The sequence below is a fragment of the Armigeres subalbatus genome, chromosome 2 (assembly GCF_024139115.2).
Source record: "Armigeres subalbatus isolate Guangzhou_Male chromosome 2, GZ_Asu_2, whole genome shotgun sequence".
Lineage (NCBI taxonomy): Eukaryota > Metazoa > Arthropoda > Insecta > Diptera > Culicidae > Armigeres > Armigeres subalbatus.
The window spans coordinates 460,297,620-460,324,457 of NC_085140.1; the positions used below are offsets into that span (position 1 = coordinate 460,297,620).

The 26,838-nt window shown below is 40.9% G+C and overlaps 1 protein-coding gene across 1 annotated transcript; it reads right to left on the minus strand.

Moving 5' to 3' along the window:
- Window positions 1–20,980: 20,980 nt before the first annotated feature.
- On the minus strand, window positions 20,981–23,606 carry LOC134218308 (lipoma-preferred partner homolog). Its single transcript, XM_062697246.1, has one exon. The coding sequence runs from the start codon at window positions 23,436–23,438 to the stop codon at window positions 21,642–21,644; it is 1,797 nt and encodes a 598-aa protein (XP_062553230.1). The 5' UTR covers window positions 23,439–23,606; the 3' UTR covers window positions 20,981–21,641.
- Between the last annotated feature and the right edge of the window lie 3,232 nt (window positions 23,607–26,838).

The window sequence follows — 26,838 nt, forward strand, 5'->3', positions numbered from 1 at the left end:
ATCGTCTGTTCTTTATAACAAACAAGTTTCCAGACAATAGAGATAAGTGACGTTTAGCGCTCGCACACTAATGTGCAATTCGTCATATGTAAATACATGTTTGTTTTCCTTCTGCTCATAACCTCAAAAATGATCGGGTCATCACAATGATTTCAAAAGAGTCAAAAAATATATGGAAATATACTCATTTTTACCCAATTTTTGCTGAGTTGCACCATCTAGGAGTGTTTGTTTTCCTTTTATCGTCACTCACACATTCGGACGTGAGAATCTCAATGCCAATTCTAAAGTTGACAAACAAAACTGTCACACAAATGTTGGAGCCTCTTATTCGGAAACATTCAATAGCCTCCCAAGCATACATATACAACAAAAAAAGTTTCAATCGTTCTTATTCGATATTTTCAGATTTTGACAATCTCCAGGGAAGCTTAAATAAAAAAAAATACTGACCCCATAATCGCCACATTACATATAAATCCATTGCTTCCCTGCTCAGAACACCCACGGAAGAAAGGTATTTTTCCATCTATTTATCTTGTCTTAGCAGACCACCCCTCCCCTACAAACTTTTCTGGCAAGCGGAATCTCCGTTGATTTAGCATCCTCTCCCGGGAAGAAATAAGTCAACAGACAGTGACCAAACCTAACCAAAGAGGATTGTAAACACGAAAATATGACAGATTCACGACCAGCCGGGCCAGTTTTCAAAAGCCTCCTTTTCCGAAAATATTGTTCTCTATAGAGCAAGCCCGGCCCGTCGAAAAACAGCTTACTTAGGTCCAGTGGGTTGCATGGGGAGGAAATTTTCCGAAGAAGGATAATGCTTTCAATCTTATTTATTTTCATCTGCTCAGAGTAGTAGAAAATGTCTGTTTAGGTAGGGAATTGTCCGGCCAGGGCACTTCACTTGGAGCTCATCACCCAGGATGGACCGTCCATTCGGGTGTGAGAGGTGTGGAGGAATGAATAAAAAAGCAGATGATGGAAATATATTCATCCCTTGAGATGGTGTTGAAGAAAAATGTAGTGACCGTTACTAGTGAAAAACAGGCATATGACATGGGGACGAGAAAATGCGTAGCAATTTGAATCCGCATTCGGTTGGCTGGCTGGCAAACGTGAGTGGACTTAGTGTCGGCATCGTGTAGACAAGGCAAATGTTTCAAAAGATTATTGGATTAGCATCAAACACAGAATGCATGGCCGATGAAAATAAACGGCATTACCCACTGGGAGTATCACCAACTTGATAATGTTATGCATTTTGAAGAAAACTTGGGAATATTAAAGATAACATATTTAATTACATGGATGGAGTTGAACGCGGGTTGGGAAAAGCTGAGTATCGTCGTTATGGAAAGATGACATCGACGACTTCCGGTGGATGATTCATAATTAACATGAAAGGGTGATAATCTCGATGACTGGAGTCTCGGGACCAAATTTCTTTGGAAGTCGATCTATTTTTCAAAACTCGTTTTTTTATCCAGAAAATGATTAATAGATTTAGAACCTGAAACGTATTGTTTTGATAGACAAGACAACTTATGCATAAAAAATACCTAAAATGGAAACAAATATCATCAGCTATCGACATTTTTTAATTCAAATTGAAACAGGTGTGAAAATCACTGTTTGTAACAAGGGCATTGGATTTCCAACAAAATTGTAATATCTTTACAGTCTTGTGAAATGTTAGATTTATTTATTGATGCCATCAGGATTCTTTTATTGAGCAGAGGGTGGCCAATGTGTTAATGGTCAATTAATGATCATCGAGATCCAATAAACATCGCAATTGTCACTTACAGGCTCGGAGATCGCGTGTTTCTTCTTTCCATACCCCATCGTAATCTTCCAGTTGCACTAAACGGCGCGTTTCACGCGCTTTCATGATCATCATTTACCGATCCCCCTGCACTCTTGTACATAACCTGCGGGACACCTGGAACGATTTTCAGCGCTCTTTTGTGGGTGCTCGATTTTCCAGTATCGGTTGTATCAAAAAATGGGAAGCCTCGGGCAACCACGAGTCTCTCTTTCGCTAACAATGGATAAACATACAGTGGCTATGCTTATGGTATGAAGAAGATGATGGTGATGCTGATAATGTCAGGTTGGGAGCACAGCAGCGACGACCGACGACGAGGCAATGAATGCTGCTTACAGCTGCTTTGGAACAGGAACAGGAAACTAATTAACGGCTTTTGGTGCGGTGTGCGGATCGTAAGTGTGCAAATACCAAGTCTTGCTTTGCATGCTTATGATGGTGCATTTGGGAATCGTGCGGAAGCATTGGTCAGTAATGGATCCAGCGAATGCAGTGCAAGATAGTGCGTTACAGATAAAGGTAATTGTGTCAAATTTGAGCGGTGTGGGAAACGCCTTATTTGTTTAACCATCAACGAGATGCTATTTTGTATGTAAGGGTCATTTGTTTGAAAGGATTATTAAACATAATGTATTCTAGCATATATGTAAATACGAAAAGCTTTCTAGAAAAAACTGGTCTAAGAAAAACAACAATCTTGATAGTTTTTAGAAATTATTTCACCGCCTCACCGCTTTACCGCTGTTTCTATCGTATGCGTTTTGTTACATCTGAGAGAGTCTTGAGAAATGATGATTTTTATTGTATTACAAAGCAAACTGGTTTACATATCGGAATACAAAATTTAAAAAAATAACCATTGTTGTACATCGAGATTTCAAAATTTTAACATTTCTTCTCCTTAAGGCCATTGTATCAACAAATTTATTAATGAATCGCCTACCTCGAGCGTGCTTACAGTGGCACACCATAATCGAGAAAATATTTGGTAGGCGTAGTAGCGGACACCTTCCTACATAATCGGTACCAAATAGTTTTTCAACTTGGGAACTTTTTCCCAATTTTAAGAAAGTCAACATTAGATGTCTTTCGCCGCACAAATTTCTGGCGGTTAACTCATGCTGGCTATTTGCGCATATACGATGGCGCCTAGATGTTGGCAGCGGCGAGTAGAAAATCAGCCACTGGTAATAATTCATTGATTGAACATATTTTAGCAGTTTCTTTGATTCATTCCACATTATTTATACACGTAATCGAAGTAGGTAATGAGTGACTTCCACATCCATCTGTCTGTTGTTGAATACCATACCGCATAGCCTACCGCGATCGTACGCCCCTAATTCATTCTTACAGCTTATAGATTGAACGTTGACGAAGGTCATGACACCGCCAGTAAGCGATATGCCTAATTATTTGGACTTCTACAAACAATCGCTCGGATCGAATTTCACACCTTCCAGATATTACTGACATGAGCTAATGTCATCGGTTTTCCTGGTTTTCTTTGCTTCCGTTGCTGATAAACATCATGACAATTTTGTATTTACCTTCCACTAAGTCAGTAGGAAAATTGTATTTTATATATGCTATTTAGTTGGTGCCAATGATCTGTTGAAAATGTTTGGTTGAATAATACCAAATTTCAACTACTCGATGACATTAATTTCCTAACTCTATTTAGTAGTATTATAGGGTTTCCCCTTTCAATGAGTTCCACAGAAAGACTGAAAGCTTTCCTAAATTCACGCAGCCCTTTTTATTATATTAAACTGTCAACGACAACCAAAAGGGGTTAGGCACCCTTTTCCATCAGCTTTTTTTGCGAATTCGTTTTTATTTTCAAAAGTTGGTACCAGTGACATGAAAATGTGATGGAGTGAAAGAAATGGTGCGATTGAGGAAATTACATTTTAAAAGAGACAAACTCCAACATTCATACGAAGGCTACCATAATCTGAAGAGGTTAAAATGATAAAATTGTCTTTCCACAGATAGTAATGAAGCTATGTACACAGAAAAAATCACATAAAGTTATAATAAGAATGATAACTTTCCACAGGTCTCTCCACATTTTCAAGCTCATTTTTATATCTGCTCCCGTAAAATTGTAAAATTCTAAATGCGCATGTTTGAGATTTACATTCGGCGTATTCAAACAGCAGTTCCCTCATCGGATATGCAAAACAGAAGCTCTATGACATCCAACTGTATTATGTTGCATCAGTTAACTTGGAGAACTCAGCGCGATCGCACCATAAACGTTCCTTGGAAACAAAATGCGACAATTATTGGATTATTTAGATTACTTACTTCACTTCACTTCTGAAAGAAAAAAGTGTTCAACAAAACAACTATGTTTGTAACCTGGAACTGATGTAAAATAAATAGCCGATTGGCCTTGCCAACTGTGTCCTCTTTGGAAATGTAGTTTGCAATGGACGAATTTCGCTAAGCGAGTCGATTACTGTTTTATGTTATTGTGTTGGAATGTTGATTATTATTTTCAGAATGATCCATTTGGGATATAAATCAATTCAGAACTGAAATACCCCCATCTTTTGATTTATGATTTGATTGAAAGTTTTTTTTTTCAGAGTTTTTCTCTATGACGTGCTGCGCTGTTCATTGGAAAGTAGCGTCGTGTTGAATTGTGCCAAAGGTTAAATGCGAGATTGCTTAGAAATTGGAATAATTAACTGCCGATAAGCATTCAAGCAGTTTTAAGAACGACGCAAAGTGGATGAGTGTGAGAGCTGGGAGATGAGGATGAAAATCATTACGATTTAGAATGGGCCCGAAAATTGGGTCTGAAAATAGAATCGGCCAAATGAAAAACTCTTCAAATCCAATCGGCAGATTTCCGTTCCTCTTTCGATTGGTAGCCCTGGGCTTATTACGCTCTGCTTCAGTGTTGAGTGACGGTGTGTCCTTTTCACCGACGCATAGGCATTTGCTTTTCTGCGAAGGACGAAAGGAAAAGACTTGGCACGCTATAAATCGAAATTGGTTCAAATAATATTGGATTCAGAAGTGGTTCCTAAAATTATCTCTATTGATGTAACATTTTTTGCTAGAAGGGAGCCTTTCGTAGATCCATGTGGTAAGACACTCGACTACAGATCGGACAAGCTGGAGGAGGCTGGGCTCGGATGCCAAACATTGTTTAGAGGCGGTGATGTCCCAATGGTTGCAATGTAAGTAAAGAAACAAGAATGTTTTGGATTTCATTCTTCCTAACATCACCAAAAAAATAGATTTTTTTTGGAAATGGCAACTAATGTGTTACTACTGTCATTTATTATTTACGAAAACTCATGTCGAAAGTTTTTATATTCTCCTTTTTTTTGCACACCATATCCGGGACGATAAAATATTATTTTGAATAACATTCACCACAATCAAATTCAGTACTGAAAATTATGTGGAAACAATATTAGGGGAAGAGGCCCCAAAACGCCCCCCCGATGCAAAACGCCTTTTGTGGTTTTCCTCATATTTACCGTCATTAATATGTCCGTAACAAAACTAGATCTAAAATTATGTAGGATAGGCGAAGAAAGTTTCAAAATAGTGCATGGGAAGGTCGGAAAAACCGAAAATTTCCACATTTTGAAGAAACATCTAACATTTTGGCGAGGCAAAACGCCCTAGTGGCAATAACCTACAAAGTACTTGCGTCTCCACGGACTATCCATACTAGAATGCTGATTCGCCGACGCGTGGTACTTTGTTCCCTAGGAGCTGAAAGGCGTTTTGCCTCATGAGTTTTCCGGCAACAAAATATCACCGCTTTTTTGAAATGTGAATATTATCAATATGATTGAGATTTTTGACAATTTTTGAATGGCATCAACTAGCTATCTTGTTTAACTGATGCATAATGTAAAAATACCCATGAATAGCGTTACAAATAAGACAATAGAGCAGTGTTTGCTTAGCTAGGGCATATTGCCCTCCCCCTTCCCCTATTCTTCATCTTGTACAGGCGATGTGAGCTACAAACGAATTTTCATGTTTCTTTCAGTATAAGGTTTGATTTTTCGAAGTTTGTTTTAGTCTGAAAATTCATAGTTTGAAAAGTATATTGGAATATGTAAAAATGAATCTAACTTATAAAGTTCTAATAGGTGGAAAAATAATATTTATCATTTAGATGAAGCTATATTTTGAGTAATATTTTTTATATTGGTTAAAATGAACAATCATTTGCAAAACAAAAAAACTTAATGAAAATTCAAATCCAAATTATTGAACAATAGTTTAGAAGTGCTCTGACCATTCAATCAATCATTTTTCGAACAGACATGCGTGCAAAATTGGGCGTCATAAAAAGTGAATTACCACGGCTGAAGAGAAAAGCAAAACACTATAGTTATCAAGTCAGAGACAGGTTTGATCCCCCTTCGGTCAAACGTTCCTCAGTGATGAAAAATGATTGCATTATACAAAATATCTGCCGTTCCCTCGCATGTTTACGCATATGCTTTTGTTCTTGATGATAAGCTGAGATCAAGAGAAACCAGAGGGTCAACGAGCGACGGAAAACCTAATCACAATAATCATTCGAATGATGAATCTTGGCGGTTCTGGTTGACATCGCAACATGTTGGCTTTCACAGTGCAAATGTGTTACATTTTGCGTCTCTGCTGAAAACTGGGCTACCGCCCACCACCTGATCAAAAGTATATTTTGTGGACAAACAGGGGAGGATTGCTCTTTTTTGGTGATAAAATAAATCGAAACTGGAGATCTTTTTCATTTTGAGGAAAGCCTTAAATTATACATGAATGTTAGGAGCATTTCGGGCAGCATTCCCTTAGAAAATTGAGTATGTCCGTGAGATTAAAATTGTTGAAGTTACTATAGTAACTACTTGTACAATTATCAAAAAAAACAACATGTATTTTAATTTGAAATAGTGTAAATCACTGCACAGAAAACTAATGATTTATTAGAAAAATTATTTAAGCTCTTCTAGTGGAATGTCTTCAACTGTCTAAGACAAGTTTAGTACTTTCCATTTAATTCCACTACGTTTTTGTTATCTTTACAGATACGTGACAGATACGATCTCAACTTTGAGGCCGTCTTCAGTGTCTCGTACTTGACTCGATTAGTAAGTAAAGTCGAGTCAACTACTTACCCAACTTCGAAAGTAGTGCGCTGGATTCGCCTAAGGATGCGCTTCAATTAGTTTGACACTTTGACAGATAAAACCTCGGAAGAAAGTTCGGTTCGGAAGTCCCTACTTCCGAATTCTAATTTGGTGCTACCCCGACAATATTTGTTCGTATCACTGGACCTTTTATATTATAAATTCAGTAGAAAACCGAATTATAGCCGCTATCGAAATTGGATTTTTCTCACAATCCATACGTTAAACCTAATTTCGGAAGTGGCGCGCTGTATAGCACATCACCAAATGAAAACAGCGCACCACTTCCGAAGTTAGGTTTAACGTATGGATTGTGAGAAAAATCCAACTTCGTTAGCGGCTATAATTCGGTTTTGCACTGAATTGATAATAACAGGACTAGTAGCGATGAATGCCGTTCTAAATAATGACTTTAGTTTTAAACCGGGGGTAGAGCTAAAAGTTGCATTACCATTGTTATGATATAATTCATAGATTGCAAACTACTGCTTCATTTTTAAAATCCTCATCGAAAATGCTATCAGAAATCAAGAAAAGGCACAAACAAGAAATGCATGAATATTACCGCTACTGGCCACGCCCATCTTTAGGAGGTAAGGAGTAAGCGGATGGAATCAAGAGGCCAGTGACTGCGACACTCTCATAAGTATCACGGAGTTTGATATTGAGGATGGTATTAGTTGGATCAGCCAGAAACTAGCAATGTAACCCATGGTATCATATTAAGGCATCATATTAAGTAACACACCACGAGAAGGTATCTACCTGGCGTCACGGGAACGGGTAGTGAATTACAAGTTATTACAAAATATTACGTTAATAAAAATATGTTGATGCTTAATATAAGCTTGAAATTTTCTGTATAACACCAACAGAATGATATAACATGATCTAATTGATTCCTAGACGGTGGACTTAATAAAAGGAAATGAGCAGCAGAGTAAAACACCAACACGTCCGTGTCATAAAGCGCGTTTATTACTTACTTACTTACTTATGGGTCCTGTACACCTCCGGTGGTGCAAAGGGCCGACTTGAAAGATCTCCATCCTGAGCGTTGCCCGGCTATCGCTTTAACCTGTTGCCAGGTTAGATTTCGGTCGACTTCTTTTATTTCTTTATTGAGGCTTCGCCGCCATGAGCCTCTGGGTCTGCCTCTGCTGCGATGTCCCGCTGGGTTCCAGTCTAATGCTTGTTTACAGATTTCGTTTCCACCCCTACGTAGAGTGTGGCCGACCCAGCCCCACTTTCGATCCCGAATGTCTGTTGCTATCGGCCTCTGGTGACAACGATGGAGCTCGTTGTTTGAGATCCAGTTGTGAGGCCACCAGGCCCGAATTATATACCGCAGGCATCTGTTAATGAACACCTGCAGCCGTTGAGTGTTCTCCACTGATACACACCATGTTTCGCTAGCGTATAACAGCACAGATTTCACGTTAGAGTTGAAAATTCGTATTTTGGTGCGTTCACTTATCTGCCTGTTTTTCAGATATTTCTTAAACTCGCAAAGGCAGCCCTTGCTCTCTTGATCCGTGCGCCTATGTCGATCTTGGTACCGCCGTCTGACGCAATTTGGCTACCAAGATATTGGAAGCTTTCAACATTCTCCACTGGTTGCCCGGCTACTGTGAAACTGGAAGGAGTCACCGTGTTTACATCCAACGATTTGGTTTTGTTGACGTTGATGACTAAACCTGCCGAAGAGGAGCGCTCGGCAAGGTCGTTGAGCTTACTCTGCATATCAGAGCGCCGTTGCGCGAGGAGTGCAACATCATCCGCCAATTCGAAGTCACCTAAATGATTATGATTATGACCATATCACCTCCATGGTTATAGGCTGCCATAACAGCCCGCGGTTTGGTTCACGGTCAATCGCATCTACCAGAATCTCGTCGATTACGATGAGGAACAGTAACGGTGATAGTATACATCCTTGCCTTACACCAGCTACGACCCGGATAGGGTCGGACAAGACCCCATTGTGCAGCACTCTACACGAGAAGGCCTCGTACTGTGCCTCGATGAGGCCGATGATTTTCTCAAGAACCCCCTTGCGTCTCAGGGCGCCCCACATATTCTCGTGATTGAGACGGTCGAAAGCTTTTTCGTAGTCAATGAATACCAAGTAAAGGGACTCTTGGAATTCGTTGACCTGCTCCAGAATGATGCGGAGCGTGACAATATGGTCCACACAGGATCTTCCGGCACGGATTCCGGCTTGCTGGCGCCGGAGAGTCGCATCGATCTTCTCCTGAATCCGGACTAGGATAATTTTGCACAGAACTTTGAGAACGGTACACAGCAACATAATGCCTCGCCAGTTATCGCATACAGTCAGGTCACCCTTTTTGGGCACCTTCACTAAGATACCTTGCATCCAGTCGACCGGGAAAGTTGCGGTGTCCCAGATATTACGAAATAAACGATGCAGTAGTTGAGCGGATGTCATGGGGTCAGCTTTGAGCATCTCGACTGATATGCGGTCGACCCCTGGGGCTTTATTCGATTTCATGCTTTGAATGGCTGTTTGAATCTCTAGCAGTGATGGAGTTTCGGTATTGACGCGTGTTACACGTCGGATCCTAGGCAGATCATGCCGAGGTGGTGATGGCCTGGCTGGCACCGTCAACTGGGGGGAAGATGATCATTGAGGTGAAGATGATCATTTGATGTGTCAGTCAAAAGTGCCAAATTTTTTTATGAAACGGTAGTCAACAATATTCTCCGTTCAAGTAATGTTACCGCTAGGTAGAAATCCGAGTTTTTCGATTATAATCATGAAAATGTATTTTGTGGAAGAAAGAGAGAGATAGTCATAAATGACGCTATTTTCGTTTCAAATATTGACTTCGTAGACTTCTTTACGTAGTAAATTCAACATTCATACAAATAACCTAGTGTATTTTGACTACTAGGTCATAATGATTTTAGTAGAGCTGTCTTGATCAACTTCACCCCAAACCAGATTACTCAAAAAATGTGTGATAATTTAATTTATTTTAATAAATGCGAACACATTTCAGAAAACTGAAGTTGTTGATTATTGCAATGTATAGCAGTACATGTTTTGAAAATATTTGTTTCGATTTAAAATGTAAACAAACATTGTTATTGCATGTTTTGTCTTAAAAATGATCATCTTCCCCCCAGTTGACGGCACTTGAAAAAGTTGTTCGAAGTGCTCGAACCAACGTTTCAGCTGGTCAGTTGGGTCGGTCAATAACTGATCATTCGCGTCTTTCACAGGCATCGTTGCATTCATCTTCGCCCCGCTTAAGCGTCGTGAGATATCGTAGAGGAGGCGAATGTTCCCAGTTGCGGCGGCTCTCTCTCCTTCGTCGGCCAGAGAGTCTGCCCACGCTCGCTTGTCCCGTCGACATGAGCGTTTTATTTCCTTCTCAAGAGCCGAGCATCGTTGACGGGCTAAGACTTTGGCTCCTCTGGTTTTCGATCGCTCTATCGCGGCTTTGGCTTCTCTTCGCTCCTCTATCTTTCTCCAGGTCTCATCGGTGATCCATTGTTTTTAGAAATACTAGAATAAGAGATCGGCGAAGACGCCATCTTGTTTCCATTCGAACCGTCAAAAGCGGTTCCAATTCGACTTGTTTACTTTTTGCATCCATAAGAAGCAAGCAATATTGCTGCCAGCATTATTTTCGCGATTTCATGCATTTTCATACGTTGCCAATTCGACAGTTTTTCACTCCGCCGGTCTCTGGTTATAGGGTTGCTAATTGTTTTCTCTGGGTGCGTAGTTCGCCCAGATTATTCTCGCTGGTGGTGATGAAGGCATTCTTGATGGTGGTCCATTGGTCTTCCACGCTGCCACCTTCCGGAATATCTGCAGCACGCGTCTCCAGTTCTTCAACGAAGGACCGTTTCACCGTGGCATCTTCCACTCGGCGTGTGTTGAATCGTCGTCCAACTCTTTCCTCCTGCCGATGAATCCGCGCAATGCGCAGGCGTATTTCGCCGATGAGGAGGTGATGATCAGACGCGATATCGGCACTACGTTTATTCCGTACATCAAGAAGGCTCCGTTTCCATTTTCGGCTGATGCAGATGTGGTCGATTTGATTTTCTGTAAAGCCGTCACCCACGTAACCTTGTGAACTGGTCGATGAGGGAAGAGCGATCCCCCGATCACCATGTCGTTATTACCACAAAATTCTGCGAACAGCTCTCCGTTTTCGCTCATTTCTCCGAGACCATGGCGTCCCATAATGCGCCCATGGTTCGAGTTGTCGGATCCGATCTTCGCATTGAAGTCGCCCAAACCGATCTTGATATCATCCTTCGGAATTCTATCTACGACGGCATTGAGTTGACTGTAGAAGTTCTCTTTGTCTTGCAGATCGGCAGCATCGGTTGGCGCATAACATTGGATTATAGTAAGGTTTCGGACCCGTGTTCTAAATCTGGCAACGATTATCCTTTCACTTATAGGTTCCCACTTCAAAAGCGCAGGGTGTGACTGAGCGCTTAGTAGGAAGCCAACTCCGCGATGCCGTGGAGCGTGTTCACCTCGTAAACCAGAGTATAGCAGAACTTGTCCCGACGGCGTTCTGTGTTCTCCAAAGTTTGGCCAACGGACTTCACTCAGTCCCAGGATCTCAAGCGCGTTTATTATAATACAAGTCGAGTCAAGTACGAGACACTGAAGACGGCCTTACTGTTGAGGTCGAAATACGTATCTGTCAAGATACAATTAAGTGGTGGAATTCAATGGGATTGTACAAACTCGTCTTATGACAAGGGAAAAAAAATATTTATTCTTGTCTTCGTCTCGAATTTATAAATTCCACAGACTGATTGTATTATACTAACACCTCACCGAGGTTGCTCAGCCCAATAACCCAAATTTGAGTAACTTCAATATTCTCTATTTTGGGTTGATTGAGGTCCGCTTTGGATAAAAATAAACTCAGCTTTGGGTAAATTGTTTACATGGGATTAAAGGCAAACTACCTAGTGTCAGAAAAGCCATTTTACTCAAATTTGGGTTATTGGCCCAAACCACGGTTTTGAGTGCAAACAACCCACTTTTGGGTAGTTTTGTTTTTCAGTGTAATTCTACTTTTAAACACGGACTTTGACACACTAAAATCAAAAATATGACGTCCCTAACCCCGAATCCCAAGGTGTCAGTCGACCCGTGCCGAGGGGCTGAATGGCCTGGGGGGTGAAACAATTAGCCAGACAGTTAACCCTTAAAAAGCCGGGACAACAGTCACCTCCTTCAAAGCGCTCGTTCTTAGTAAAACCGTTTACCAAATTTCATAACCATGGACTTTTCCCAACGGGGATTAGTAGAGCTTTCTTTTGACATAGGTGCCGCCTCGCTAGACCCCTCCCCACGTTCATGAATTTCGAAAATGTCTGTGTTTTTTCCTTATTTTTTTCAAGTGCAATAAAGTCCTGGCGTTATAAAATAAAGTAGATACATGAAATCAATACCAAATTTTCAAAACGACTTATCTGCTTTTGTAAACAAAGATTCAAACGTCGATTTGTCGAATCTGAGAGCACTCTCACGCAAACCAACACCCTCAACACGTATAGGTGAAGACTTCGGCTACCTGTTGATGGTGTTAGTTTGCGTTAGAGTGCTCTCAGATTCGACAAATCGACGTTTGAATCTTTGTTTACAAAAGCAGATAAGTCGTTTTGAAAATTTGGTATTGTAATTAATATACCAAGTAGAAATAATTTCGAACGTTTACAAGTTATCTGATTACTGAATTACCGATATTGAAAGCCATACTTCTGATCTAAGAGTTATGATCATATTTCTTAAAATCTGATCACGAAATAAACCCAACTGTGCCAGGAGAGAAAAATATCACAATAAACTGTAGACATATATATAATCAATTTTATGTGTTGAAGATACTGTTTTGCAACATTCCAGCTCTTCCTTAATATCTGTGAACTTAGGTCTTGAATTCTTCCATAGAAGCGAAAGATAAAGTGCACATAAAAATACTCAGAGTACATCCTACTCAGTTCAAAGATATCAAATGACATATTGAACATTTTTCTGCGTGCCCCATAATGACATGTTAGAATGCGCGAAATGTTCTGAAATTCAGTTCGTAAGACCTACGCAACAACGACATCGAAAATGTTGTCGGCAGCTATCAAAATTCTTCCCAACATATCCTTGGATGCCAGCCAAGAAATGTTATACCTATCTCTCTGCATTTCAACACACTGCAGACCATCCAAAACGTTATTGAGTTCAGGTCGTCAGTTCTACAATCAAGTAGAAGAGCAATGCTTGTTTCAAATCAAGCTCATGTCATCCTGCTCAGTTAAAAAAAAATGACTTGTTTGAAATTATTCTGCGTGCCCCATAATGACGTTCTAGAATGCGCGAAATGTTCTGAAGTTCGGCTCGTAAGACCTATGCAACAACGGCCTCCAAAATGTTTTCGGCAGCAACCTTCAAACCCCTTCCCAACAGATCCTTGGATACCTGCCAAGAAATGTTATACACGCAGAAAAAAACTCTTGTAAATACAATGGTATTTGATATAAATTCAATAAGAATTTCACATTGTTTTGGCGATAATAAGAAATATTATTGTTTCAATAATACATTATTGTTGTTTTTACAATAGCTTTGAAAGCTTCGAAATTTTCAAAAGCTTCTGCACAGCCTTAAAAACAATAATAATATTGTTGTTTTAAAAAGAGTTTTCTTGTTGAACTTATAGATTTTATTATTGAAATAACAAAATCCGTAACCCTAATTTTAATCATAATTTTTATTAAATTTTTATGACGCCTCAATGAAATTTAATTTGCACAATAATCATAATTTTAATTTACACTAGCAATTCGACTAACTAAAAAGACAACACCTTATTTCTATGCTCTCCTTTAATAAGGGCACAAGTATCACCTACGATGCCGAACGTTGAATGAGAATTTTCTGCTGGAATCTGGAACAAAATTTCATATTAGTAAATTTATTTTATGAGAATGCACATACCTACCTACGTAATTGAAACAGATTATGCCAACGGCGAACGGAACACACACTGTTACGGGAAATCGTATTCACTTTTTTCTCGGATGTTAAGTTTGGTATCTAAGAAAATAAAAAGGATTAATGATTTGGTAGAGACCACCACGGTTAAGTTAACATCGGGAACATCGGGGCTCTACTCTTTGTTCTGCCTAGAATATTCAATCCACATCATATATAATTTAGTTCGGGTGATTTCACTTTTACCCTTTACGTACATGACTTTATTTACAAAGTTCAACTGTAATGTTCGAATGTGTCCAACTGATATTTGTTAACTATAGCTTATATTTGTCATTGATAAAAACGATTTGAACCCATTCATACATCATAATTACAAATTGAAGACAATCTTATTTTTTTCTGTCTATGTTAAGATGTTGATCCATTGATAAATTATAATTAAACTTGTATTCGCGTGTGACATGTTTGTTTATAAACATAAATAGGTTATTTTCAAGTGTTTGCTCTGAAGCCATGTTCAAAGCTTTTTACGAAAGCTCAACCTCACGGGTATTTAAATATCTTGGCTGTGCATATGCACAGCACATGTTTCGAAATGGACAAATTGATATGAAATTTGCGAAAAAGAATCCACGTGTCTTGGAGGGACTCGAACCCTCAACCTCCTACTCTCTAGATAGGCCCTACACAACAAGACCACTTGAAGGTCACGTTTGCGGAAAAGCCATCAGAATCCTAGTACCAACCTCCACCCTCACTCCAAGTCCCTCCAAGACGCGAGGATTCTTTTTCGCAAATTTCATATCAATTTGTTCATTTCTAAACATGTGCTGTGCATATGCACAACCAAGATATTTAACAAAAAAATGATTTTCGTACGGCCGAGTTGCCGAATAATATGCAATTAATTGTAATCAAGTGTCGGTCTTTCACCGTCATTAGTCGTCTGAGTACACGCGACCGTTTACGTAAGGCAATCAAACTTATCAAATGCTTTAGCCAAGCCAGCCTTTGGCACAGCAGAGTGCGATTGATGGCTCACGGGATTGTTGAAACAATAATATTCTATTATTGAAAACAACCTGTAAAATCTTATGGATATAATAATATTTTAAGTAAATTCAAAAATAAATCATCATGTAAATATAACAAGCGATATTTTTTATTCAATACCATCAGTTTTCTGTCCGTGTACCGATCTTTATGTATTTCAATACACCGACGGCCATCCAAAACGTTCATGATTTTTTTTTTACCCAGCACACGCTTAGTAGTTGCCATGCTACCACATGGAGTGTGGGACTCTCACTCACAAACCCTCCTTCGGCTCCAACCCTAATTTCTCCCCGGGACAGCTTTCCTGCATTACTTCTGTACTTAATGTACACATTCACACAGGCACTCACATCATTTTTGAGAATTACTTTGATGCTCATTCTAACACTCCACTACCATGCCTCTAAGAGCCAATAGCGGTAAGTGACTTACGGGCCAACAGATACTACGCTATAACACTCCTACCTCAGCATGTGTAGTATATGCACGAGCCTCAGCCATGCCGCGGGGTGACCATAGCGGTTATCCGCTACGACACTTCTTCCTCAGCACAGGCCGATCACTCACTCTTCTGCCGAAGCAGACCACGCGCTAACCTACCGAAGTAGCGGCACTCCCCGTGCATCACTTATGCCTCACTGTGGGTGTGTGGATTCCACCCACTACCACCCTGCCGCCGAAGCAGCATCTCCACTGGCATGCCTGTCAATAGCAGTATGTAGGGACCAATCAATGATACTACACTATGACACTCCTGCCTCAGCATGCACAGTCCACACTAAAACTTCTGCCGTGCTTCAAGGTGACAATAGTGGTGACGCACTATGACACTCCTGCCTCAACACAAGCAGATCACGACCCGTGCCGAGGGGATGCATGGCCAGGGGGGTGAAATAATAAGCTAGGCCTTTAACGGAGCCTGTGGGGTACCTGGGCACCCTCCACAGTAATTGTCCCTTACCGCGTCATGCTGGGCCCTGGCGTGGTGGACCTCTTTTCCCGAGCAACTCGTGGGACCAAAATGGAAAACCAAGTCAATTATTCAATTAGTGGTAGTAGTGTAGGCGACAACCCCTTCGCAAGAGGTGGATTGTTCAGGTCTTCGCATAGGAGGCCAGAGGCAATAGTCGGCAGCTCAGTGCGCAGCGCCAGCGTGGGTCACTCAACCTTCCTCTCGGCTAAAAAAACGGCGGTAAGGGTTATTGACGGCCCATGGCTTGTGGAGGCGATGAACCGCAAACGCGATGGGCTTTCGGCCTTCGAGGTGGCGACGGAACAGCTGGACGCCATCATCGACTTTGCGTCATCGAAGCATAATATCAGCAAGGACCTTAAGAGGAGCTTGCAGAAACTTCGAAAGTCGATGCTGGACGCCAAGCTGGAGAGGGCGGTCGGGACGGCCAAGTGTAAACCCGTGAAATCGGTGGAGTCGAGGGCTACCCAGACTGAGGCCCAAGGATTCGCGGACTCGGGCAAGGTCGAATCGACCTGGAAAGGTCCGTCCACTCAGGAAAGACGGTGGTAAGGGGTTACGGCAGGCTGAAAGTTCTCAGCCGCACCAGACCAGGGAAATAGAGGGGGATGACGCCTCCTGGACCCTGGTCAAGAACAAAAGGAAACCGAAGACGTCAAGGGGTTAAAAGAAGGCCTGGCGAGAGGGTAGCAAGAAGTCGAAGAGCTCGTCACGGCACTGCGGCGACAGTGTGAAGTGGAGACGCACACCGCAGCCGTTCGGCTACGGAAAGGTCCGGCAGGGACGCAGGTAGCATTGGTTCGGCTATCTGCAGCGGACGCCTCCAAGGTAGTCAAGTTAGGGAGCGTCAAGGTGGGATGGTCGGTATGCCCTGTGGGCATATACGAGCAACCCGAAGTTTGCGTCAAGTGCCTGGAACCGGGGCACAATCAATGGGACTGCAAAGGCCCTGACAGAAGCAATCTCTGCCGACGCTGTGGATTGGAGGGATATAAGGCACAATGCTGCACGAACCCTCCCAATTGTTTGATTTGTTCCAGCAAAGCTGTGAACAGCAAGCACCCCATGAGGGGTTCGATGTGCCCGGCGTTTAAGCGTGCTGCAAAATCACAGTGCAGGTAACGCAGCTGGCTTGCTCGGCCTCGCCCGAGTGTTTGATGTGCGCAGGTTTAGAGGAAACGGCGGAACACGTGTTGTTCGTGTGCTCACGTTTTCGCGCAATGCGTGACCACATGCTTGCCACTACCCCGGACAACCTAGTTCGGAGGATGTGTAAAGATGAAGTTGGCAGGAACGCCGTTTTATCGGCTATCGCCCAAATCGTCTCGGAGCTACACAGAAGATGGCGCGTGGACTCAAGGATGGCTAGTTCAGGCGCAAATAAGAGGTGGTCCAAGGGATCGGAGTCGGCTTCATGGGTCATACCGGTGGTCATGCTCTGTGGTCGAACTCGATCCTTTGATCGAACAAGTGGCCGCGCGAAGAACAACGTGGTATCGTTGCTTTCGCGGCGTCGGTCAACCGGGTGGGTTCCGAGCCCGAGGACGGAAAGGGGTCCTCGTGAAGGCTGGGCAGGCGTAGGCACCGCGTCGGCAAGTCCCTCTGTGTGCTGGCGAATAGGCCCTATCGCAGAAAGGTCAATTTGGGGTGCACGCGGCATCATCATTCTTGATACCAGTCGTGCAGAGGGAAGCAGGCGCGAAGTCGACCCTTCCCACCTTCCGAGGACATAGGGCGTGGTAAGGCCACCTGGAAAGCCGGCAACGCGCTGGCACGACACCATGGTGTTCTTCTAAAAAAGCGAGTTACGATGTTCGGTGCTGCAAGGACACGCAGCTAACCTTGAGGGTGCGTTGTGCACTGGCCCCCCTTTGAAGCATTACTTTCTGGTTGTACCGAAGGGACTATGGGCTTGGCGGCAATGGAAACGGTTTAGCGGGTCGGGGATGTAGTCCTGCCTCCCTCGGTGATCCCTAACCCCGCACTACCTGGTCAACCCAGGATGTCTGTTGAGCAGATTCCCCCTCCATTGCTTAGGAAGAAAAAAAAAACAAGCAGATCACTCCCTCTCTGCTGAAGCAGCACACGCACTACCCTACCGAAGTAGGGACACTCCCCATGCCAATTGGCACTCACTGGGCTCATGTGTGCTTTAAGCGGCCCACGGTCGCTTTGATAGGGCCTGCTTGCGGACACATGTAGCTTTTTTTTAGCTTTTTGCCCCGAGGTCTTCAGATCTACAATCAAGTAGAAGCGCAATGCTTGTTTCAAATCAAGCTCAGGTCATCCTGTCCAGTTCAAAGAAATCAAATGACTTATAAGTAATTTTTCTGCATGCCCCATTATGCCATTCTAGAATGCGCGAAATATTGTTATAGATCTTACGGCCTGAACACAAGAACGTTGTGGATGGCCTTCAGTGTATTGAAATGCAGAAAGATCGGTATAACGTTTCTTGGCAGGTAACCAAGGATATGTTGGGGAGGGTTTTGATAGCTGCCAAAATCTTTTCGGAGGCGTAGGTCTAACGAGCCGAATTTCAGAACATTCCACGCATTCTAGAATATCATTATTGGGCACTACGCTTCTACTTGATTGTAGATCCGACGACCTGAACTCAAGAACGTTTTGGATGTCCTTCAGTGTATCGAAATGCAGAAAGATCGGTACAGCAGCCGATCGATAACTGCAAAATGTTTACTTTTCTGTCAACGAATGCCGTTCGATAACTGCAACGCATTCGGTTGTCAATCGACGTCAGATGCAATAAAAGTGCATCTAAATGTGCAGCGCAATGCAGCTATCATTGAGTTTGACATCAGTTTGAAGTTTAGCGGTCCGATAACTGGAAAATTGTTGCAATTATCGAATTGCAGTTAAAAAGCATTGCAGTTAAATGACTTGCAGTTATCGAACGTCTACTGTATAACATTTCTTGGCAGGTATCCAAGGATCTGTTGGGAAGGGTTTTGATAGCTGTCGAAAACATGTTGAAGGCCGTTGTTGCATAGGTCTTACGAGCTGAACTTCAGAACATTTCGCGCATTCTAGAATGTCATTATGGGGCACACAGAAAATTTCCAATAAGTCTTTTGATTTCTTTGAACTGGGCAGGATGGCCTGAGCTTGATTTGAAACAACTATTCGATCGGTATAACGATTCTTGGAAGGTATCCAAGGATCTGTTGGGAAAGGTTTTGATGGCTGCCGAAAACATGTTGGAGGCCGTTGTTACGTAGGTCTTACGAGCCGAACTTCAGATCATTTCGCGCATTCTGGAATGTCACTATGGGGCACGCAGAAAAATGTTCAATAAGTCATTTGCTATCTTTGAACAGGGTAGGATGTACTCTGAGTATTTTTGTGTACACTACCCCTTTCGCTTCTATGATAGAGTTCAAGAACTCACAGATATTTTGGAAGAGCTGGAATGTTCCAAAACAGTATCTTCAACACATAAAATTGATTATATATATATGTATACAGTTTATTGTGATATTTTTCTCTCCTGTCTGGCACAATTGGGTTTATTTCGAGATCAGGTTTTATAAAATATGATCATAACTCTTATATCAGGGGTATGCCTTTCAATATCGGTAATTACAGTAATCAGATAACTTGAAAACGTTCAAAATCAATTCTACTTGATATATTTCATGTATCTACTTTATTTTAAAACGCCAGAACTTTATTGCACAATTGATTACTGAAGAAATTTGGCCATCATAGCAAAAAATAAGGAAAAAACACAGACATTTTCGAAGCTCATGAACGCGGGGAAGGGTCTGGCTGGGCCATGGGGGCCTATGCCAAAAGAAAGCTCTACTAATCCCCTTTGAGTAACGTCCGAGGTCATGAAATTTGGTCAACGACTTAATGAGAACGAGCACTTTGAAGGAGGTGACTGTCGTCCCGGCCTTTTAAGGGTTAACCCTTTCTTGCAAGTGAATAAAAACAGGTATAAAATGAGAACTTTGACAATCCACATGAAATGCTACTTGCCTTTTCTTTTCATAATGAAAATAAAATTAAAATCTCTTCTATGTCCATGGCATCTTATTTCGCGCTAAGAATCAAATTCGCCGTCTTCGGATTGGCAATCCTACGCCAAGGAAGACTTGATAATAAGTATGGTAAATTAGTCATAATGGCAACATGCTTCAATCTGAAATGTGAGATGTCTACTAATCTGTATTACTATGTAATCCTTATAAATCCTCTGATAACGAGAGACTTCTGTGCAGCCCGACCGTGTGCACAAATTTGTTCTTCGGTGAGTACCTAACTTAATTTGAGTTAATTCATTCTTTCACATGATTTTGCAATCTTTTGAAGTGGTTTCGACAAACATCGCCCGAACATGCTAAAAGGTTCATGGTTCATGAAACGACGTTGCTAATGGTAACGACGGGAAATAAACTGTCTGTGCAGTTTATTTGCATATATAATATGTGGCTTCTGTGCTTCACGATGTCGCTGGCACCGACTGACTGCGGAAAGAGAAATATCAAACTAATAGGAAGATAATGAAAATGCGTGTTGAAAGTAGTGCCTCACATGCAAATCACTCATCCAGCGAAGGAAGTTTTTCCGGTTGTGTTTGCGTTTGTCGGTTGGCATGTTTAGGAATAATAAATATGGGCCCGAAAACTGCAACTTAAGCGACTTGTGGCACCACATATGTACAATAGGATGGTTCGTTCAATTTTTTTACTGAATGGTCTTTTCTACTAACATAACCGGGAAAGTTGCGGTCTCCCCGATATTTCGGAATCAGCGATACAGTAATTCAGCGTATGTCATGGGATTAGCTTTGAGCATCTCGGCTGATATGTGATATTTTAAATAGGAAACTGTATTAGATTGTAAAAATTGCAAAAGGGTTCTATATACCTAACATTTGCATCATGTTCAATAGGTTATTCTTTGAAATAGTAGTGAGAAAAAATGAAACACAATTTTATGTACACCTTTTATTGAATATTATATTTCCAGTAATTACACACAACTATTCTAATCTATTTATATTTGAATTTCCTTGGATTTCTCCAAATTGTCACTACTTTAAAAATGCAATAGTTATATAATTCTTTTATACCCCTTTATTAATAAGAAATAGCATAAATTCAAACCCTTATATAGTATTGGCAATGTTCATTGTATCCATAATGTACTTTTCTTATCATTTCGTTTCATTCACCTAATTAACATCGTCAGTGTTGGAATGCTTGTCTGCACAATTACAACTAGGAAGGAATATGCTGAAGATAGTTTTATTTTTAAATGCATCTGAAATATTTTTAAAATGATAATTAAATGTGCTATAATAGAATAAATTGTGCATCTATACCACGAGATTGAATAAAAAGTTTCAGTGGATCTTTATCGACTCAATCAACCTATAACTATATCAACAGCCGGAATGATAACAACATTGTTTCGTCATTTTTATTTACCTAATTTCTACCACGATTATTCTTATCTGAGTGACAAACTGACTAATTCACTTGAGAATGTGAAATCGCTTTTAGTGGATTAAGCTGCCCTTCTAGCATCTAGAAACGGCAGTGATGACACCTGTATCCGGCCAAAGGTGGTCGGATGGTCTCCGTTTTCAATTTACAGCTCCGTCGTCATATGGCTGGTCAAAGCCTGAACCCTCTTGGCGTTGCAACTTTTGCAGTATATGTGGTCATCCAATGGGTAGCAACCGCGCCCTTCTGCCTCCGATGACAGCAGCAATCCACAATCCTCACACTTATAACAATTGATATGGAAGCTACGGTCCAAAGCCACCACACGAATTGTCTCATCCTGGCCTGGTTCTGGCATAATCGGATTACTGCAAACGCAACATCTTGGCGCGAACTTTTTGTGGAAGTCCTCAATACAATGAATTTGATTGGTTGCATCAACGGTAAAAGGAATACCGTCCAATGATTTGCCACAAACGATGCAAGTGAAGCATTGCGGATGATACGGTTTTCCTGTAGCTCTAAGAATTCGCTCCAGAATAGGTTTCAAACAGACAGAGCATTTTTCCAATGTATTCAAGTAGTCTTCCTCGCAGTAAGGATTGCCATCCAAAGCGTAGAAAGGCTTACCCTGAAGATTAATTTGGCATTGCTGGCAAGTGAAACATGCTATATGGTAAATTTGATCCATTGCTGTACAACCATTGTTTTCCCCAACAACGCGATCTCCGCATTTTACACATGTGCCGTAAGTGTCAGGATCAGATACATTATCCATCGATTGAACGAGTAAATCAGTGAGTGTATCCACTTCCGATTCTTTCTGTGGGTGATTACGATGATGCTGGTTAGAAGCACTAGTGATTAAGCTATCGTTCGGACTATTGATTCCACGAGAGTTTACGTACGGTGTGTACAGAGAATAGTTTGATCTTCCGGACATTTGGCTGGTGGGACGTGGATTGATGGGTTCATATATTGACTCATAAGTGGATCCTTGCGAGCCCATCCCATAGGTACCATATAGCGAGTGATGATGCATGTTATTGGCATAAATCTGATTGTTTTGAGAAATGTTACTGTACGTTTGACCACCGGCACCAGGACCAACCATGTTATAGGTAGGCTGTGGCTGGCGACTCATCGGAGGCAAATCAGTCGCTCTTCTCAATTCACTATACGAAGAACTTACCGGACTCGGTGGAGGTGGGAATTCGTCATCGTTATCTTCCAATGTTAATTCATTCAATGTTAATGGCGCTTGCACGTCTTGAACAGGTGGAGGAGGAAGTTCATCCGAAATCTGTCTCTGTGTAAATGGTTTAGTTCCATTATTATGGACGATGTTGCTGTAAATCAATCCGTCACCATTCTTCTGACCGCCGGAGATATTGGCATATGTTACATCTCCTTCGTAAAATCGTGTAGCAGTATTTTCATACACTGCTCCGTCTGCCTGGCCTCTTTGCGTTTTGGCATTCATCATTCGCTTGTGGTGCTCCAGTGCTTCTTTCTGCTGCTGAAGTTCAACTGCGTTGTCCAAAGTTATTTTTCTAGCCACCATTTTCCCAATCCCACCAGTGCCAAAGTTGGTGTTAGTATAAGGATGTTCTTCTACGCCCCCATGCCCTGCTTGTCCCTGCAGCAATGTAGAATAAGATGGTTCACAATACTGCTTAACATGAGAACTTTTCGGAACTTGTGGCGGAACAGTGGACGGAGCTGGTTTTTTAGACGGTTTTGGTGGTACTGCTGGCCCTTTCTTACCCATCATTACCATTCCGGGTACAATTACACCATTTGGTCCACTATCAGGAAGAGGACGAAACTGGTCATCTAGTTGTGAGTCCGCCTTGTTTTGTCCTTGAGCTTGTTGCTGTTTTTGAGGATCACTCACTGACCTCATAGAAAGATGTGCCAGCTGCGAATTGATGTTTTCCATGACAACAATACTCAGATGGCTGAATCACTAAACTTATCGATAAAATCAGAATGATTCACACTTTTCACAGGAACTAGGTGAGCGAAAAAATGTGTATAAAGCACTTTTGATACTTTTTTTTGCAATGGGTGCTGCCGTGTTCTTTGCAAATTTTTCTTTTATTGTCTGCAGAAATGACATCATACTGACATTTTATAAACAAGAAGCTGACGATGTTGAAAAGGGCGTTGACGAGGGGTAGGACTGCTAGCATACGTAGATGCTATAAAATTAAACATCGATGCGTTTAGGGTGATTCGAAGCTTGGTTCGAGCATGCGAACAAAATATTGCGAGAGAGGATAGAAAAAATCGAATCGAGGTCCGACTTTCGATCCGAGAAGATCCAAGAACGACGAAAACGTCAAATCACTTGATGTAGATGGAAATTGGTTTATTTTTTCGAAGTGAATGTTTATTATAGTACACGGAGAAAAGTGAAAAGCCAATTCGGCGTTGAACTTAATCTAGAATTAAAAAAACACCTACCGTGCGGCATCGAAATCCGTACACTTAAGCACCTTAGTATATAAAAAAGTCATTAGAAAATAGGAATTGAATGTAAATAAAACGTTTATCATTGACACTGGAGCATAAAGACTTCTACTTTTGAAGTGTTTCACATTTACTCATTAAAAACTACGAAAAATATGATAAAATAATGAATAAAATCAACTACTCCTGATTCGAAATCCGTCCACCGTGGACGGATTTCTAATCAATGGATCAAAATCCGTACAGCTATTTTTTACCTAAATATTTACATTGAAGCAGTCTGATTGACTAAACTACCACTGTAAATAGTTCGATACGCACCTTGAGAAGCGATCTATTCGATTCGTATTCCGCTTACCTTATGTAATGATTCGCAATTAGCAATTAAAACACAGCTACTTTTGATGCAATTGTGCTCTACCCGAAAACAAAATGGCGGCAAAAACTCCGCGTTTGGTGGGTGGCGATTTGTTTTTGATTTTTGTTGTTTTAATTTCAAAGTCTTCTTTCCATTTCTATGCCCTAAAAGCTTACTGTCAAGAATCTGAACAAGATAAGATGAATTATTTCTACATTAATTACCTTTAACCCCCTTTAATTTATTGATATCTAATGAGGTGGACGGATTTCGGTGCTGTACGGATTCCGGTCCCACACGGTAAATAAAGATTTAAAAAAAAAAAAAAAGCCAATTAACTTATTACTTATTCATTCTCAAACTTTTCCAGGTTTTAATGTTTCAAATGCGCACAAATCTAGCTTTCCCAAAGATTTTTCGAACTATAAACTTTCAACTGCTTATCGAGTAATCATGTTTATTCTCAAATAGATTTCACATTGAAAAATGGCACATATTAACCGCACAATTCGGTTTTTAAAGAGTGCATAAAAACAGAAGGGTTATACACAAGACACGACCCAGGCGAAGGCGAAACTATACGTTACTACACTCACAAAAAACTCCTCATTATATTCATGAGTTCACACATGGATTTTTGCAATGGGGGTAGCGAAATGGATTCCATATTTTCGACACATATATTCCATGCACCCACATGCATTGCATGAGTGTTTACACATAATATCCATGCGGGTCATAGTATCCATGTGTGAATTTGTATGCAATTAAGTAAGTGTCGACGCATGATATGCATATTTCAAAATACATGGATTTTTGCCGTATAAAGTATGTGTCGATTTTCCTGAGTGTATTGTCGGCGTAGCACCAACTTAGAATTCGGAAGTCCGGACTTCCGAACCGAACTTTCTTCCGAAGTTTTATCAATCAAACTAATTGATGCGTTGTTTAGCGCATCTCTAGGGGAATCTAGCGCACTACTTCCGAAGTTGGGAAAGTTGCCTGTATCTGGAGAAAAATCCAACTTCGGTATAAAAAGCGTTATAAGTTTAATCCGGATAGACAATACATTTGATGGATCTTTGATGATTCACGGAGAAAAAAAAATGGTAAAAATCTGGGTGCTGCGGATAGAGCCGCTTTTCTGCTCTCAAGCCAGTAAAGGAATATTTTGAATTCACTCCAATAAGCAAAATTAGTTTGCAGTTACTTGGCTGTCAAACATTTCCTGCTCTTCGAATTTCGCTTTCCTTGCTGTATGAGGAACACAAATGCGCGAGACTCTACATGACTTTACCATGAATTACATACATTCCTGCTCTAATCAGTTGCTGAATCTCGTGAAATTTCGTAACGAGTGCTTTTAGTTGCATTCCTACTGATTTTCCACTCGAAATATAATGTGAAAATATTTGTTACAAAGAATACAAAACTCTAACTAAGTTTATTTTTATTCTTTCCCCAAATAATAACAATACTTCTCAATATAAGATCTAAAATGAACATAACAACAATCTTCAATGTTTGGCTCCGGCACAATAGAAAATTTTGGCTTCAGTTTGACAACCAAATCGATTTTATCCGCACCACCCAGGTAAAAATAAATAAACAAATTTTAGTGTATTTCAACCAAAATTCTACACACTTAAAATAAATCGCAGATTTATGTGAAATTTCACCGAAATCTCAACAGCAGAACTGTTCGGTGAATAATTTTACAGATTTTCGGTGGTTTTGACAGTTGAACAAAGGAAAAATCGCAGAAAATTTGGTGAAATAATTACCGAACAGTTCTGCTGTTGAGATTTCGGTGAACTGAAATGTGAGTGATGAAATAGTTCAGATTTCAGTCCATTCTGCCTCCCCATCGTTTCTGCAAAATCCGTCAGCATTCCGGATCTATTCTATAGATCCTCTCCCTCGAATGAGCTTTGGCATTCAAGCTTCTTCCGATTCAAGGACCAAAAGTAAAATAAGTAGACAATGGAGTTTGTTGTAATTGTTGATTGCAATTTATTGTCATACTCACTGTACACGACATCTTATTATCCCTTTCCCTAAGAACGCAATCCATCGATGCGATAATTGAAAACTCTTGCTGAACTTGACGCCAATAAAACAAAAATCCACGCGAATAAAACCTATATAAACAAAAATGTTTGAACCAAAGTTCGTAACTGAACAACTTTAAATAATAATCAAAGTCGAGTCAAGTACGAGACACTGAAGACGACCTTACTGTTGAGGTCGAAATACGTATCTGTCAAGGTACAATTAAGTGATGGAATTAAATGGGATTGTACAAACTCGTCTTATGACAAGTGAAGACATTCCACTAAAAAGCTCAAAATAATTTTCTTAATAAAATGCCATTTTATGTTGATACGAATGATTTGATGTGTATGGGATGACTCTCATGGTGTTGGTGGGCTTCCTGTAGATTTCGAAGTCTAATGTTGCATTTGTTCCCTTGATAACCAGTAGATCCAAGAAAGGTAATTCAACTTCT

Excerpts from the sequence above, each read along its gene's own strand:
- LOC134218308 (XM_062697246.1), bottom strand. The coding sequence starts at position 23,438 with ATGGAAAACATCAATTCGCAGCTGGCACATCTTTCTATGAGGTCAGTG.